The following is a 19,150-nucleotide window of genomic DNA, read 5'->3' as shown; positions in this document are numbered from 1 at the left end:
CTACAGTGTTTGAAGAACGGCTTGAATATAGAGTTGGCAGTTTTAGGGAATGTTGAGGGGGTAGGGTGTTGAATTAAATCAAAAGATTCAACATACATCAAGGTTGTCAAAAGAATGACAGCAAAATCCCAGGAAAAGCTAAGGTTATTAAGTCGAAACTATCAGGGAATGTTAAGGGGACGTTGAACTAAATCATAATACACTACGTGCAGCCAGGTTGTCAAAAAACCATTTCTACAATATCTGAAAAACATTGGCGGAAAATTCGTGGAGCTTGTTGGATAATGAAAATAGACTATACAAAATTAAATGCAACTATCCGTCTGATGAAAACATCCAGAAATTCAAATTGTACAAAAACACTCTGACTAGAACTTTGAGAGAAAGTGAAAGAAATTATTATGAGAAGGAAATATCTTCAGCTGCGTCCCAACAGAAAATGTGGGAAATATTGCGTGATAAATTAAATAAAAATAAACGAAGATCAATACCGACTTTTCTTAATAATGGAAATGACGTTAATGAATCAACTGAAAAAAAGGATATCGCAGAATTATTTGCTAAGCATTTCAGTAAAATTGGTGAAGAATTGGTTAGAGATCTTTTGGATAAGCCATCAGATTATACACGATTTATGCCCCAAAACGAAGATAAATCATTGTATATGCTACCAGTATCATTTGATGAATACCAAAAAGCTATTAGTGATTTAAAGAGAGGAAATTCGGCTTCAGTAGATGATATATCGACAAATCTCTTAAAGAAAATATCAGGAGTAATATATGAACCTCTTGCAGATGTTATAAATAAGAGCATAAAAAATGGTGTGTTCCCTGATCTTCTGAAAAAGGCTAAAATAGTCCCTATATTTAAAAAAGGGGAGGCTCAAGATCCCAATAATTACCGTCCTATTGCACTCCTTTCCCCACTGGCTAAAGTTTTTGAAAAAATAATGAAATATAGACTTACATCATTTCTGGAAAAGATAAATTTTTTTTCGAAGTTCCAGTTTGGTTTTTTAAAAGAAAGATCGACAGAAGATGCTGTCGCCGCAACACATATTTTCATTAATGATGCTTTAGATGATGATTGTTTAGCAGCTACATTGTTTTTTGATATTAAGAAAGCTTTCGACACTTTAAATCACGAAATTCTATTTAAAAAACTTGAAAATACGGGAATAAGAGGAGTACCTTTAAAATTAATCAAATCATATTTGCACAATCGAAGGTTTGTGGTAGATATTGATGGTGAATATTCGTCTGAGACATCGAATAATAATATCGGTGTACCGCAAGGTTCAATTTTAGGACCTCTATTATTTTTAATATATACAAATGATCTCCCAAATTCTACTACTGAAAATGCATTAACAATTATGTTTGCGGATGATACTGCAGCAAGTTTAAAAGCACCAACATTAGATGCACTGAAAGAAAAACTGATTGAAGTTACAAAATCCGTCACAAATTGGTTCCAAATTAACAAACTTGTCCCTAATTTTGTTAAAACAGAATTTATTATTTATGGAAGATCAAATCAAAAGTTGAAAAATATTTCTCTGAATGAAATTACCATTGATACTATTCATGAAATCAAAAGAGTATACACAGCAAAATATTTAGGTATCGTTTTTGACCCTACCATGAATTTTAAAACACATATTTCGTTGTTGAGATTAAAATTATCAAGATATATAGGTTTGCTCCACCGACTAAAATTTTTATTCTCATATAAGGTTCTAAGAATCCTATATTTTTGCCTAATTGATGCACAAATCCAATATTGCTCAGCTATATTTTTGCTGACTTTTAAATCACATATTAAACCACTACAAACCCTGCAAAACAAAGCTATTCAAATTCTAGATAAGTTTTTACAACACCCGAGGAGTACAGATATCCACTCTGAAACACGTACCTCTTACCTGTTTCTAGACATAATGACTCTCACACAGAAATCTCATCTCCTATTATCTAGTTGGTTTTTTAAGATTCAACATGTACATAATCTCTTTTTTGACCAGAATTTACTGTCCAAACATCAAAATTCACTGACAACTAGATGTGTTCACCCATACAAACTTCCTCTGGTGAAAAATGAAAGATCCCGTTTCAACCTCCGGTATATGATCCCATCAATAGCCAACAAATATTCATTAAATAAATTTGTTGAGTTACCAAAAGGATCTTTCAAGAGACGATTAAAAAGTCATATAATGGAATCTGCTTGCAAGAACGGTTGGTAAAAATTTTTAATTCTTAATTTTATTTTGGCCTCACTCCACTTACTCCACCTTAAATACTCCCATTAAAGATACTCTTTTTTTTATTTATTGATGAAATAGTGGTTCATTTTTTGTTTGTTCTGTATCAATGAGGATTGTTAAATTTTGTTTATATGTCTTGCCCAGTAGTCGAGCTTGTCTCTCCATTTGGGCAAGTTGAAGATTTTGATGAATATGAATTTTTGAATAAATGAATCTGAATCTGAATCTGAATGATGAGGATTGTCCTTGTTTATATGCGTCCTTTTATGAGACCGTAAAAGAGGCTATTCTTAATATTTGTAAGGCACCACCTTCTGATCACATATCTCAGAGGATAGTTCCTCTAAACCCACGGATGACATCCAGACTTTTTTCTCCAGAGAAAAATAATCTCTGGAGGGCTTATAAGTACGCTACTTCAGCAAGTGCTATTTGTCTAACGGGGATATATATATAATTCCTTGTGTACGAAAGCCAAATCTTTCTATTATCGAAATAATTTTGCTACGTAAAACTTGAAAGGTAATAGATTCTGTACTTAATCCTTGTTCTCAGTCTAGCTCTGTGCCTATGAGTCTGGTCATTGGTGATGAAGCTGTAGAGGGTGAACTTGATGTCCAAGAGGCATTCACCTTATTCCTCACTAGTGTTGGTAAGAATATTGCTCCAACCATTGCTGTCACTTACTTGAAGTACTTTTACTTGAAGTACTACTTAAGTAAAATTTTCCGTTACTTGTACTTGTACTTAAGTAAAAACTCTAGGGTGTACTTATTACTTGATACTTAAGTAAGATTACGAAATACTTATTACTTAAGATACTTTTAATGTACTTGTTTTTCAAATACTTTACCTTTGACACGAAAATTTTGTGTGTATGTGCTTTGGCAATGTACAAGAAAACACCACCTTTAGATTTAGAGCAAACTCAGATATAGCTTTTGTGTGTGTGTGCTTTGGTAATGCACAAGAAAACATCACCCTTTAGATTTAGAGTAAACTCAGATATAGTTCCATGCCCTGTTTTTGGATATGAAATAAGGTGTTTGTTTTTGACGAAAAAAATTATAGTATGATTAACACTTGGTTTAATTTTTGTTTTAAAGTTATATAACAAAGAAAATTGAAATTATTTCACAGTTCACTGGTCGACAGTGAGCTAGAATCCCCGGTTTTGTGCTAAATGTTGCATACTGTAGTCTATTTGGGCTTATATTTCTGACATTAGTGTTTAAGGTTTGTTATCTCGTCAACTGAACCAGATTTCTACTATTTCATCATCTTCAGGACCATATTATTGGTAAAACTACTGAAGCTATGAATCTTTGCCCATCCAAACGTTGTCTGAAGTAAACAAGTCAAGGGAATTCTAGCTGGATCCAATGCAGTGATATTTTGTCAAATTTGTTCCAGGAAATTCAGGTATTCAGACGAATCTGACTTCAGATTTGTCACTCCATTCATAAGTTATAAGCCCAACTAAATTAAAGGAAAACTCAATTTTCTTAAGACTTGAAACCCTCTCCCCCTCGCCCTATTTGAGATAGGGTTTGCGATACCAGAACTTGATATGAGCCCTGATCATAGGCATCTTTGGTCTAGTTTTCATTCGGATCCAATGCTCCATTTGCAAGTTATACTAAATTAAACAGAAAACTTAAATTTTTCAGGAATTAAAACCCACTCCCCCTTGTTAATTTTGAGCTAGGATCTTTATCTCAAAACTTGATATGTGTCATGGTCTTAGGCCTCTTTGGTTCAATTTTCATTCAGATCCATCACTCCAGTCGCAAGTTACTCTGAATTAAACGAAAACTCTTTTAGCACGTAAAGCCCTCTCCCCCCTGTTTTATTTGAGCTAGGGTCTTCATCTTTCAACTTGATGTGTCTCATGATCCTTGGCACCAAATCTGGCCATCAAAATTTTCATCCAAATCCAACCAGCGGTTCTCCCCCTTTACGTGATTACACAGACGGACGGACTTAGGTGGCCATGTTGGCTCACTGGATCCAAAAAAAGAAAACAATAGCATATCATCATCCAGGCATCATCACCTATTTGGATGGTGGAAAATATCCATCAAGATAGGTTTTTGAGATCTGTCTGTCTGTCCACCCGTCTGTGCAATCGAGTATAGCGGGAGAACCGCCAATCAGATTTGTATTGAAATTGAACTATTTGAATTAAAATTGAGCTTAATTAGGGCGATGGGGTTTTAGGTGTTAAAAAAAAATCGAGTTTTTCATTTAATTCACTGTAACTTGCGAATGGAGAGATGAATTTCGATGAAAATTGAATAAGATGCCTAAGAGTATATATGCCTTGAGTTCTGGGATGGAGACCCAAGCTTAATTAGGGCGAGGGGAGGGGGCTTTAAGTGCTAAAAAACTGAGTTTTTTGTTTGACTCAGTTTAACTTGCGAATGAAGTAATGGATCTCAATGAAAGTCAAGCCAAAGATGCCAAAACCATAAGACACATAATGTTTGGAAATGAAGACCCTAGCTTAACTAGGGGGAGGGGGCTTTAAGTGCTAAAAAAAGTAGAGTTTTTCATTTAATTCAGTGTAACTTGCGAGAGATCGATGGATCTCAGTGAAGATTGAACCAAAGGTGTCTAAGACCGTGGCAGGCATCAAGTTTTGAGATGAAAACCCTAGCTCAAATAGAACGAGGGGGAGTGGGTTTTAAGTGCTGAAAAAGTCAAACTTTTGGTTTAATTTAGTATAACATGCGAATGGAGCAACGGATCCAAATGAAAGCTAGACCAAAGATGACTAGAATCAGGGCTCATATCGAGCTCTGATATCACAAGTCCTATATAAAATAGGGCGAGGGGTAGGTGGTTTCAAGTTTTAAGAAAGTCGAGTTTTCCTTCAGTTTAGTAGGGTCTATAACTACTTCCACCCATGGCTTGCCCAAAGCCTAAAAATTACCCTTTTCCAAAATAAGTCATACTGAAGCCAACCTTCAACCAAATATTCCATCCCCAGAGAAAAATTATTTTGTATGGCACACGCGAGTGGGAGGACGGTTAATTTGGAAAAATTAGATCGAGTCTTAATTAAATTTGATGTTTAGAAGGATATCATGTCTCCGAGCTCTTATTTTAAATTCCGACCGGACCAGGTCACATTGGAGGGGGAAACCTAAAACCTTGGAAAATGCTTAGAGTGGAGGGATCGGGATGAAACTTAGCGGGAAAAACAAGCAAAAGTCCTAGATACTTGATTGACATAAACAGAACGAATTCACTCTCTTTTGAGGAGTTGGGGGAAGGGTTAATTTTGAAAAATTAGAAAAAATGAGGTATTTTTAACTGACGAAGGAGTAATCGGATCTTGAATTTCATCGGATGAAATTTAATATTTAGAAGGACCTCGTAACTCAGATCTCATGTTTGAAATCCCGACCGGATCCAGTGTCATTGGAGGGATTTGGGGGGGACCGGAAATCTTGGAAAACGCTTAGAGTGGAGTGATCAGGATGAAACTTGGTGGGAAGGATAAGCACAAGTCCTAGATACGTGACTGACATAACTGAAATGGATTTGCTCTCTTTGGGGGAGTTGGAGGGGGTGTTAATTCGGAAAAATTACAAAAAATTGAGGTATTTTTAACTTAAGAGCAGGTGACCGTTCGGGAGGTATTTTTGAATTTGATATTAAGAAGAAACTCATGTCTCGGATCTCTTATTTTCAACCCCGGCCAGTTCTGGTTACATCGGGGGAGAGTTGGAGGGGGACACCGGAAATCTTGGAAAACGCTTAGAGTGGAGAGATTGGGATGAAACTTGGTGGGTAGAATAAGCAAATGTCGTAGATACGTGATTGACGAAACCGGACTGGATCTACTATCTGTGGGGTAGTTAGGGGAATCCAGTGCTTTGGCGAGTCCGGTACTTCTGGACGTGCTAGGACAATGGAAATTGATAGGCGTATCAGGGACCTGCACAAATTGACTTGATTAGGTTGATTTCCCCGATTCAACCATCTGGGGGTAAGGGAGAAAGGAGGAGGAAAAATTAGAAAAATGAGGTATTTTTAACTTGCGAGTGGGTGATCGGATCTTAATGAATTTTGAAATTTAAAAGGACCCTGTGTCTCAGAGCTCTTATTTTAAATGCCGACCGTCATTAAGCCCCCGATTTTTCTTTTAAATTAATCTATTGATTCTTATAACTTTGCTAGAGCTCATGCCATATGAGCTCTTGGCTCTTCCGACTTCGTCACAAGTGCCATATGAGCTCTTAGCTCTTGTTTTATTCCTTTTTTCTCAGAAGATTTTCGACTTAGTCTCATGGTTTTGCCACTTCATGGTGTGAAAACTGCTGCTAGAAATGGATAGGTTGCAACTTCTGCCGTATTGTCTTCTAGTATATTTAGATGTGTGCTTGCATCGTTCCTGCGTCCCCTTAAAAGTTCTGTTTCTTACGGTAATATTGGTTTGTCTTCTGTTGCATATGCAGACGACGTTCTTCTTGTTGCCCGGACTCGCTGTGGATTGCTTTCCAATTTTACTATATTAAGCAATGAACTATCTAAGATTGAACTGTCAGTTAATGCGTCTAAATGCGAGTTTATTTGTTTTAATAGCCCTTATGTGGTCGCTCCATTCGTTGCTGGGACTGCAATTCTGCCATGTTCTTCTTTAGTTAGTTGGCTTGGTCTGTGTTTCGGTCCAACACTTTCCACTACCTTTTCATCCATAGTGAATCAAGCCGTGAAAAACCTACGCGTCGCTTACGGAAAAATATCCCCAAACAAAAGCCGTTACAACCGTAACGGTTTGGGCATAATTTATAATGCTTATTGCGCCCCTGTGCTTTTGTTTTTATCAGGCATGTCTCATCTGTCTCGTAAGAAAAATCGCCATACTCTACTTGCGGCTTATTTCAGATATTGCAAATTCCTCCTCCGGCTTCCTAGATGGCACGGAAACAGAAAAATAATTACTCGATTTTGCAAAATAGATATGCCTTCTTGGATTCGGTCTTCCAGTGATGATTTATGTAAAAAGACTATCTATTTTATTCACGTTTACGACCCTCTTGCTGCTCCTTTTTATTGAGCTTTGATTTCTCTTATTAAAAAAGTCTGCAACTGACTCACTTGGCTCCTTACTTTTACATTTGAGTTTTTTTTGTTGCTAAGGTGTTTACTTATTCAATCAGAGAATTAACTACTTTATTACCTTTTATCTGTTTTAAAGCCAATCCAAAGTTTATTTTTCTATTTTCAATATTTTTTTCACCATTCCGACATGTTTCAGAATAACCCTGTATTTTTTCAAGCATGGCAGATTTGACTGAACACTAATCGCCAGAAGTTCAACTCTACGTGCACTGTATTAATCCTGTCATATGATCTGTCTGATCCAATCAGAAGTTTTTGACTGCACTTAATGGTTTTGATAGTCTTTTTCTTTCAAGCCGATGTATTGAAAATTGGTTCAGATTATTTTTTGGACTTCGTTGGGTGTCTACCAGCCAAATAAGGGAAAAGAATATTTTTATTATTTTTTTTTATAATTCCCACATGTTTCAGAATAGCCGTGTATTTTTTCAAACGTGCCAGATTTGACTGAACACTAATCACCAGAAGTTCAACTCTACGTGCACTGTGTCAATCCTGTCATGTGATCTGTCTGATCCAATCAGGAGTTTTTTGACTGCACTTAATTGTTTTGAAAGTCTTTTGCTTTCAAGCCGTTGTGTTGAAGATTGGTTAAGATTATTTTTTGGACTTCGTTAGGTGGGTACAAGCCAAACAAGGGAAACGGTTAAAAACGATAAAACAGAAATTCTGGTTCTTGATTAAGATTTCCAAAAGAAAAATGACAGGGGACATTTTATAGGCAAGGGAAGGGGAGTAAGAAGCCTCCAGAATGGCTTTAAAAAAAGGTAGCATAGACTTGATATCAGAAATATATATATATATACAGGTTCACAGGGACACAACTATCTATATTCACAAGTGGGACACAGGGACACAACTACAATGGCGCGTAACTAATATGGCGCGAAAAAAGCTAAAAAAAGAAAAAACCTAAAAAGAAAAAAACTTAAAAAAAGGAAAAAAATAAAAAAGGTAAAAAATTAAAAAGAAAAAAAACACCGGGACACAAATGACGACCGGGATACAGGGAATATAAATGACCAACGGGACACAGGGACACAACTACAATGGGGACGCCGGGGGACAAAGGGGGATATATAAATGACGACGGGGACACAAGGAATGTTCGATTAGCAGTCACCATCAACAAAGCTCAAGGGCAATCATTAGAATAATGAGGTATAGATCTGAATACGGATTGTTTTTCCCATGGACAATTATATATTGCATGTTCAAGAGTCAGTAAACCCGACAATCTATTTATATGCACAGACAATGGGACAGCAAAGAATGTTGTATATTCGCAAGTTTTACGTAGTTAAAAACATATATATATCTATCTATATTCACAGGTGGGACACAGGGACACAACTAAAATGGCACGTAACTAATATGGCGCGTAACGACTATATACACATAGAATAAATATATACACATAGAATAAATACTTGAAGTAGTACTTGAAGTAATACTTAAGTACAATTTTGGCAAATACTTGATATTTGATACTTAAGAATTTGGAAAGTACTTATTACTTGATATTTAAGTAAAAAAACAATGAGTACTTAATACTTAATACTTAAGTAAAAATTTTGAGTACTTGTTGCAGCACTGGCTCCAGCAGTTACTTTTTCTCAACCTAAGCTGGACTTTAGATCTTACCTCGGGCCGTCTTGTGTTAAGTCTATATTTCTAGAGCCAGTAACAGTAAGTGAAATTACAAGAATTGTTAATGGCTTGAAAAATTTGTACTCATCCGGGCCAGATTCTATTCCTACCAAGGTAGCTAAATCTATTCTTCCTTCAATAGTTTTGCCTCTAGCTTAGAAGTTTTGCTCAATAGTTTTGCCTCTAAAAAATTTGTTAATCTTTCATTTGAATAAGGAGTTTATCCGAATGCTCTCAACTTACTTCTTACGAGTAAGAAGTGCTCGTACTTCGAAGTGCTTGAAGTAAGAAGTACTTCAAACGTGCTCGGATTATTGTTTTGTATAATGGTGGACCAAGAAATGATCCACCAAATTATCGACCAATGTCCATTTTATCAGTAATTAGTAGAAAAAACTAAAAAGCCTATACTTTCCTGTCTCCTTGCTTTTCTAGAATAAACACTTTCTTCATTAATTCCAATTCCGTTTCCGAATGAAACACTCCACTGAACATGCTTGTGTGACCTTTTTGAATTTTGTACATTCTGCGATAAATTCGGGATAAATTCCGACTGCTATATTCCCGGATATCCGTATGGCATTTGATTCCTTAATCCATGAAATTCTTCTATCCTATCGAAGATGTCTCATTGTGGCATAAGAGGAAATGTATTTTCTTGGTTTCCGTCTTATTTGAATAATGGGTTAATTTCTGTTGATACACTTTTCCGTTCACCCTCAAAAGTGAATTTCCCCCAAGGATCAGTTTTAGGGCTTTGCTATTTCTGATCTATGAAAATGATCTTTTTTATGTAATAAAAAGCAGAAACTTGTTAATTGCTGTTGACTCTGTCATCCCAAGTCTTCCCTTGCCCATAGTGACAACTATCGTTCGCCATCTTCTGATTTCCTTGTTACCAGTTATCTGAAATTCACTAGCCAAAGAGGATAATTCATAGATCTAAAGATGGATATGTTCAATTTTTGACCATACTTGTTGATGAAAGCCCGTCTTTCAAGCGTCACATTAAAACGATTTGACTAAAACGAAGATATGCAGGAGTCTCGGCATTCTAAAGAAGCTTAAACGTAATTTTCTTGGATCAATTTTGAAAATCTTTTCTCACTGCTTGATCCAATCTTACGTTTCTTACTGTCCAATAGCATGGATGTTGACCATTCTTTTTCTGTTAAAACCACTTTCTAAGGTTTATAATAAAGCTAGAAAACTCATTCAGGAAACTAATCGTTCAGGAGTGGGTTATCCCATTACCCGATCTCCAATCACTGTATATTCTTGCGTGTGCATGTCTTATTTTTTCTCAGCTTCATGGTGACCTCCCCTAGCCCTTAAGTGCTACGCCATCTTTTACCTCTGATCAGAATAATTATAATCTTCGCAATGCTGAAAATTATATTCAAATTGCTTTTATTCCTTGTGCAAGTTAAGATTTTAATATTTTAATTGCGAGTCATAATGTATGGAATAAGTTGACTGAGTCAGCCAGAAGATACCATTCATTCAGCTTGTTCAAAAAAATGCTAAAAATTCTTTGGCTTCTTAGGAGCTGTTGTTATTTTATATATATATACATACAAACATATATATATATATATATATATATATATACAAATATATATATATCTATATATATATATATATATATATATATATATATATATATATATATATATATATATATATATATATATATATATATATATATATATATATAATCTTTATTCTTTCCCTTTATCACAATGCAATAACATGGGTATCGTCAAACAAAAAAAAAGAAAATAGAAAAACGCAAAAAGACGCAACATAAAGAACACACATGACGAGCTATCACTTCGATTTGAGGATATTGTCGTTGTAGTGCTTCACGTAGTATGGAACGAAGGAGTTTAAAAATCTTGTCGTTGAGTGTGTAGGCGGGCATTCTAACAGTTCTTTTCCCTCTTTAAAAGTTGCCACCCTCGTCTTGTGTGCGTGAGTCACTGAAGTAAACTGAGGCAGGATATCTCGGTGCGTTGGGGACTTCTGGATGTCAGCTCAAAACTCCATCAGCGTTTCGTGCCTCCTTTCATCCAGGTTTGGGAGCCTGAGTTCGCTCAAGGTTTCTTCGTAGTTTTTGTAACTTGATCCAAGAATTATTTTGCAGGCTCTTGTCTGAATTGTTTCAAGCTGACTTCTGTCTTTCTCTGTGAGCGATGGGTGCCAGACAGGACAGCCGTACATTTTTCTAGTGACTAGGCCTAGTTTTTGTCTAGGCCTAGTTTTTGTCTAGGCCTAGTTTTTCGAGCTTGTCTCCCCATGGGCCTATGTCATTTATATATATATATATATATGTATGTGCGATTAATAAATAAATGAACTTGAACTTGAACTTGACTATGGGCATTACATAAGTTTTGTAGCACGAAAGAAGGAGTTGTTCTGTCATTCCAAACCTTTTGAGATTTGCAAAGGATTTTAGAAGACCAGCTGCTTTTGCTGTGATCTGGTTGATGTGATCTCCGAACCTAAGATCGTCACTTAGTGTGATGCCGAGGATTTTGACTGATTTCTTTGTTTGGAGAAGTACAGGTTCGTCAATGCTCTTCTTCTTTAGGAAGTTGACACGCAACACACAACTTTTCTCGAGACTTAGCTGGAGCTTCACTTGATCAGCTAGATCCCGAAGCTCTGCAACCAGGGGCTCGAGTTGGTCGTGTGTTTGTGAAAGGAATCTAATATCTATATATATATATATATATATATATATATATATATATATATATATATATATATATATATATATATATATATATATATATATATATATATATATAATTATTTTATTACAAACTATTTAATCTACTTAACTCATTTAGCCTATTCAATCTATTTAATTTTGTGTTCTATATTTTTTTTTCTTTGTTTTCTTCTCCTTTCTGCTCTTCCCTCTGTAAGTGATTATTTTTTTCTACTCTGAGTAAGTGACTCATTTGTCTTTCCCCTTCTTTACAGGCCAATAAGTCTTTGGGGGAATAGTAAAATATAACATAGTATGTATATTTCGTGATGAATAAATCTTATCTTATGCTGATCATTGAAATAAAAATAGGCATAATTATTCGAGCCGTGCACGTGACGCTAATTTTTAAGAACCAAGCCATCCTTCATTGGCACTGGAAGACCAAAGATTGAACATAACTGAAAGTATTAACCGCTATAATTTTTGGGAAAAGACCAGGTCATGACCTCCTCGCCCCACGTACAAGTCACAACTAAAACGAGACAGGGTGTAGCCTGATAACCGTTTCGAAATATACAGCTGAACTTTATTTGAGAGCATAATTGCTGAGCCTGACTCTAGAAATACAGCATTGAAATCTTACCTGATCTGGATCTCTAACGTTAACATAGGTAGCGTGCATGACCGTCAATCTAACTGGAACGTCAATACTCCATAGATTCAATGTAGAACGGTCGGTCTGATGAGACTGTCTCTTCACATAGGACGGCATATGAAATATAGCAGTAACAAGTTTCTCTAGGAGGCGGTCCATTGGCATCAAAACAAGTTCAGGGGTTTCACTCCGTAAAATACACTGTCGAACATACTAAAATAAAACAAACACTCACAAAATGCACATGCCACATTAAGAAACAGAAAGTATTCTTAATTCAATTACTATTCAAAATTCTTCTAGAAAGAAAAGAGAATCCCGTAAGTCATCTTGTGTACTTGTAGGCAAAACGATCGTCAAGATAGACTTATAGTGAACACTTAAAAACTCGAAAACAAAATCTCATGTTAACCTGATCGAAGGTGATGATACCAAGCAGTGTTGGGAAATACTTAAGTAAAAGTACTTAAGTAATAACTTAAATAAACAATCTGAGTACTGGTACTCTACTTAAGTAACAAATTTCTAAAGTACTTAATACTTATACTTAAGTAAAAAATTGAAGTACTTAAGGGTACTTAAGTCCTCAAGTACTTTTTTCATGGACAGAAATATTATACAGGCATGACACAGGGCGATGCGACGAATTGAACTGCCTATATATTAGTGGATGAATGGATTTTAGTCTTTGAGAACAGTGGCTCCGAAATTTCATAAAAGGACGCTACCATGGCGGAACTACCATATATATTGAAGGGAAAGTTTTTTGTGATAAATTGGGAAAATTCAGAAGGATGGTGCAGTATCTGCCACATGCAAAAACTGCCCAAACAAAATTCTGATGCAACAACGAAATTTCCACAAACGTCTCAAGGTGAGTTCTTCTGTTTACCGGGAGTTTGCTGAGCTGACCAAGAACAGTAAGAACAAAAGGAAATCAATTAGCAAAGAGGCTAGTGAACTTGTAGGCTTACTTTTGGGGTCGTCTGAAGCTGAAGATAATGAAGATAATGCTGGCCCTGATTATAGATCACCTTCTAAAAAAGTGAAGGGAGATTTCTTTGGTGCAAGACCGTTGGAACTGGCACAGTTAAAAGTGAATTCTTTGATACTGGACTATATTGTGTATGAAATGCGACCCCTGTACACTGTTGAGAAGCCGTCGCTCAAAAATCTGATAACAGGTCTTACACCTTATGCAAAGGTTTCAGGAAGAAACACTTTAGCTGAGCAAATTGAAGCTAAGTTTGTTGAAGTACAGAAAGATATGCTTCGTGATTTTGAACTCCCCGACTACATGTTGTTGACAACAACATTTGGTCTGCCAACGACAAAATCTACTTGGGAAAGACTGTACACTTGCTCAACGAGGATTTGAAACGGAAATCTTATGCCCATACTTGTTCCCGGTTCAAGGGCTCACACTCTTATGACAAAATTGGTTAACAACTGAATGGCGTATTTGCCAGGTACAAAATTGCAGGTGATAAAAAGGTATGAGGGGTTTTGATCGATAACGCCTCTAACTTTAGTAAGGCATTCAGAGAATATTTGGTGGTTTCCAATGAAGATGTTCAAGACAGTGATGAAGAAAATGAAGATGATGCAGGCAAGAATGGCTCATTCTCTTTTACAAACGTTGGAGAGATACTCGATTCTCATGACGCCCCGGATATTTCCAACTTCCTCCACACTTCAGGTGTATCAGCCACACACTTAACCTGCTTGCATCCACCGATGCTGATAAAGCCCTCTGTGATATTGATATTGCATATAAGAGGCAGTACCACGCCGATTTTTTCGAAGTGTATTGCTCTCTGGGATGCCGTGAATAAGATTTCAAAAGCTGCTGATGCTGTGAAAGAGGTATATGACAAACAGCTTATAAGACCTATGGTAACCAGATGGAAATCCATGTATGACAGTGTCAAACGTTTGATGGATTGTTACAAAATTGGAAAGCTTGCTGACGTATCTGATGCTTTGCAAAAACCAAGGCTAACTTCTCGTGATGTGGAAATTCTTGAAGAATACGTGAAAATTATGGAGCCAGTAGCAGTGGCATTGGACATGATTCAGGGGGAGGAAAAATTCTATTGCGGTGCTATTTATCCTACATTCATATTTCTTGAAAGAAAGCTTAAAAAGCTGAGAAAGGAACTATCTGTGCTCAAAGTCTAACCAAGGGTAATGAAAGTTTTCAAAAAGTACAACTGTATCATTCCTTTGCCTGCATCTGCAGAATAACTTTTTCGCTAGGTGGTGGAATTTTTACTCGAAAAAGAAACATACTTGGAGATGGTATGTTTGAAAAGCTTCTGCTGTTGAAAGGAGCAACTAAGAAATTAAGTTAAGGTATGATGAAGCTGTAATGAATGTTCTTTGCAAAATCTTTCCTTTTTATATCTTAACTGAAGTAAAATTCGATTTTTTGTGAAACCAGTTGATTTTTTTTTCATGAAAACTGTCGGTTTTTCTGACATGCGGTCGATTTCTCGTCAAAATCTTGCTTCCTTGTCTACTTGGAAAGGAAACGGATATTAAAGAAATGTTTTGCGTGTTATTTACTGTAAGTAAAAAATTAGTACTTGAGTACTTATATACTGAAGTAACATGGAAATACTTGAGAACTTAAGTACTGAAGTACTTTTTCAAAAGTATTTATTACTGAAGTATATTTTTAGAGAAGTGCTTAATACTTGTACTTAAATATAAATTTCTCTGAGTACTTGGTACTTGTACTTAAGTAAAAAAAAAAGAGGTACTTGGCACAGCACTGATACCAAGATACCAAAGAGTGGGATTATGCTTATCCAAGTCACCAGTGAGGGGGACGATAAAGGAATTTGAAATGCTGATTCTAGCCATGGCACTGAAGTTTATCAGTCAGGCATCGTTACTACAAATTTCTTTCCAGTTGCAGGAATATGTAAATTTTACAAACAAATTAAGTTCTTTATTACCCAAGTTACACATATGGATTAAACACGGAGTTTAGAAAAGAAAAACATTAACAATAACACCTTCAATTTGAACAAACTTAAAAAAAATTTCCTGGTAATAAATTCAAAAAGAGAAATAAACAAATTTTTAACAAACAAATAGCCTATTGTAATGCCTTGTATGGGATTTCTTTTTTTTTTTTTTTTTCTGTGAAGTTTGGGTGTACTAGGACTAGAAAGTAAAGATTCTTTAGTTGTTTTCTCTTCTTTGGGCTTATTCCAATTGAATTCATTTCCTTACTGTTGTCTTTACTCCCCACAAGGCTATAGCCTCTTGGGATTGCCGTTAACTTATCTTAAACAAACCCAATCATTACTTACATTCAGAGATCTATTCCATATATTTCACCAAAACGAAGGCCTTACAAAAATTTTTATCGCTGTAATATTTCCCATTTATGATAGCTTTAAAGAGTGTGAACTGGATTATATACAACAAAGGGGGTCAGCAGTTACCACCTCAAAAATTCTATAACAAATTCCATCTTTTACTTTTGTTTGAAAAATTTCAAAATCAGTTTCCTTGATCCTGGATCAAAATTAAAACAAGAAAACCATAAATGAACGATAAAAGTTACTATCTTCTTCTGCTTAAGTGCAGTCTTTTACGCCAAGTCAAAAATACAATAAGGTTTTTGCTAGAGAGTACACAAGCAAGGTACTAGATTAGTACCAAGGGCATCCATCTAATAAAAATAGCTGAACCAGACAAAAACTAGTTTAAATAGTTACAACATTGCCAACTATTAGCATTACCATAGGCAGACTCACATATCCCAGTCGAAACTCAGGCAACAAAGAACCTTTACCTACACAAGAAAAGTAATCATAGCCAATAGGGCTATCGATACCCCCTAGGTTGAGGGTATTTTAAGACAGAGCATGTCTTTACCCTTTCTCCTTTTGTAGAAAAGCCATCTTTAGTAGCTCAAAGATGTCCACTATTGTTTTTTTCACTTCCTGGACCCTACCCTCCTCGTCCTTGAATAGCCATATCCTAATGACATTGTTACTTAATAATGGAACTACAGTGATCCAGTCATTTTTGAGCAGCCCTTGGGTATTAGGGCTTCTTATAGAAGAATCAAGAGGCCTACTGTTTTTCTTCTCTTTTTTTACAGGGAATTTTAAACCCAGGATATTGAATAATGGACAATCATTCTTATGCTTCACACACAACAAGCATGAAACGTGCTTTTATGTCGGTGGCGTTGATGGCGTTATGGATCCGAATAGATTTGCTATCAGAATAAGAAGGTGCCTACCCGACACCTATAATTTTGTTATTTAAAGATTTGATTGTCTCATAACGAAATTGATTATATGGTCAAGGTTTAGATAACATAGAAGAAACATTTTGAAGGGACAAAATTTTAGACAAATAAAAGACATAGAATCTAAAGCATGAATCGGGAAAACAGCAAAGGAATAGAAGGCGAGGAATCGACGGTAAGGTCCGATTATATACATAAGATGTCAGCAATGTCTGCTTCAAAAGTAGCTCTGCATGACGTTGCAACTCCATTCAGAATGGTTTCCAGTGGAAACCATATCACTGAAAACTAGTCTCTTAAAACCCACGTAGGTTGAAGACCATGACGAAAAAATTGCCTACATCTTGTCGGATCCTATTTTTATAGCGGTCAGTCACCATTAAATCGTAAAAAAAGGAGCTAAGAGCTCATATGGCACTTCTGGCGAGGCAAGAAGAGCTGAGAGCCAAGAGCTCATATGGTATGAGCTCTTACAAAATTTTAAGAATCAATAGCTTGATTTAAAAGGAAAATCAGAGCCTTAAAATAAGAGCTCTGAGTCACGATGTCCTTCTAAATATCAAAATTCATTAAGATCCAATCACCCACTCGTAAGTTATAAATACCTCATTTTTTCTAATTTTTCCTCTTCCTTTAGCCCCCCCAGATGGTTGAATCTGGGAAAACAACTTTATCAAGTCAATTTGCGCAGGTCCCTGACACGCCTACCAATTTTCATCGTCCTAGCACGTCCAGAAGCACCAAACTCGCCAAATCATTGAGCCCCTCCCCCCAACTCCCCCAAAGAGAGCGAATTCAGTACGGTTACGTCAATCACGTATCTAGGACATTTGCTTATTCTATCCACCAAGCTTCATCCCGATTCCTCCACTCTAAGCGTTTTCCAAGATTTCCGATTTCCCCCTCCAACTCCCCCCAATGTCAGCAGATCTGGTCGAGATTTGAAATAAGAGCTCTGATACATGAATTCCTTATCAATATCAAATTTCATTAAGATCCGGTCATCCGTTCTTAAGTTAAAAATACCTCAATTTTTTCTAATTTTTCCATCTTAACACCCCACAGTTCCTCCAAAGAGAACTGATCCGTTCAAATTATGTCAATCATGTATCTAGAACTTGTGCTTATTCTTCCTATCAAGTTTCATCCCGATCTCTCCACTAGCGTTTTCCAAGATTTCTGTTTCCCTCCTCCAACCCCCTATGTCTCTGGATCCAATTCGAGTCAAAAATGGAGCATCTGAGACATAAGATCCTTCTATATATCAAGTTTCATTAAGATCCGATCACTTATTCGTAAGATAAAAATACCCCAATTTTCACGTTTTCCAAGAATTCTGGTTTCCCCCTCCAGCTCCCCCCAATGTCACAGGATCTGGTCGGAATTTAAAATAAGAGCTTTAAAGCACAAGATCCATCTAAACATCAAATTTTATTAAGATCTGGCCACCCTTTCGTCAGTTACAAATACCTCATTTTTCCGAATTATCCCCCCCCAACTCCACCAAAGAAAGCGGATCCGGTCCGGTTATGTCAGTCACGTATCTTAGACTTGTCTTTATTCTTCCCATCCAGTTTCATCCTGGCCTCTCCACTTTAAATATTTTATAATATTTCCGGTCCCCCCCCCCCCCCCAACTGCTCATCCTCCCAATGACGCTGGATCCGGTTGAAATTTAAAATAAGAGATCTCAGTTACGAGGTCCTTCTGAATATGAAGTTTTATGAAGATCTGATCACTCCTTCGTAAATTAAAAATACGTAATTTTTTCTAATTGTTCAGAATTAAACCTCCCTCCCCAGCACCAATAGATCCATTCCAATTATGTCAATCACGTATCTAAGACTTCTGCTTATTCTTCCCACCCAGTTTCATCCCGATCCCTCCAATCTAAGCGTTTTCCATGATTTTAGGTTCCCCCATCCCAAACTCCCCCCAATGTCACCGGATCCGGTCGAGATTTAAAATAAGAGCTTTGAGACACGATATCCTTCTAAATATCAAATTTCATTGAGATCCGATCACCGGTTCGTAAGTTAAAAATATCTCATTTTTTCTAATTTTGCAGAACTACCCCCCCCCCTCCAACTACCCAAAGAGAGCGGATCCGTTCCGGTTATGTCAATCATGTATATAGGACTTGTTCTTATTTTTCCCACCAAGTTCCATCCCTATCCCTCCACTCTAAGTGTTTTCCAAGATTTCAGGTTCCCCCTCCCAACTCCCCCCCCCCCAATATCACCAGATCCGGTCGGGATTTAAAATAAGAGCTCTGAGACACGATATCTTTCCAAACATCAAATTTCAGTAAGATCTGATCAACCGTTCGTAAGTTAAAAATACTTCATTTTTTTCTATTTTTTCGAATTAACCGGTGCCATAAAAACCATAGAAATGCGTTTTTTGCGGTATCATTGAAAAATTATTAGGCTAAAGAAATTCAAC

General features: G+C 36.4%; 1 protein-coding gene across 1 annotated transcript in view; it reads right to left on the bottom strand.

The window, feature by feature from the left end:
* Window positions 1–19,150, bottom strand: part of LOC136031337 (phosphatidylinositol 4,5-bisphosphate 3-kinase catalytic subunit alpha isoform-like) — a 226,435-nt gene that overhangs the window by 151,704 nt on the left and 55,581 nt on the right. Inside the window, exon 6 of the mRNA XM_065710827.1 lies at window positions 12,418–12,642. Within this exon, the coding sequence (XP_065566899.1) occupies window positions 12,418–12,642 (225 nt within the window). The remainder of the gene's footprint in view (window positions 1–12,417; window positions 12,643–19,150) is intronic.

Source organism: Artemia franciscana, chromosome 1 (assembly GCF_032884065.1).
Source record: "Artemia franciscana chromosome 1, ASM3288406v1, whole genome shotgun sequence".
NCBI lineage: Eukaryota > Metazoa > Arthropoda > Branchiopoda > Anostraca > Artemiidae > Artemia > Artemia franciscana.
Note: the sequence above shows the minus strand (reverse complement) of the source record. Positions and strands in the feature narration are given on the sequence as shown.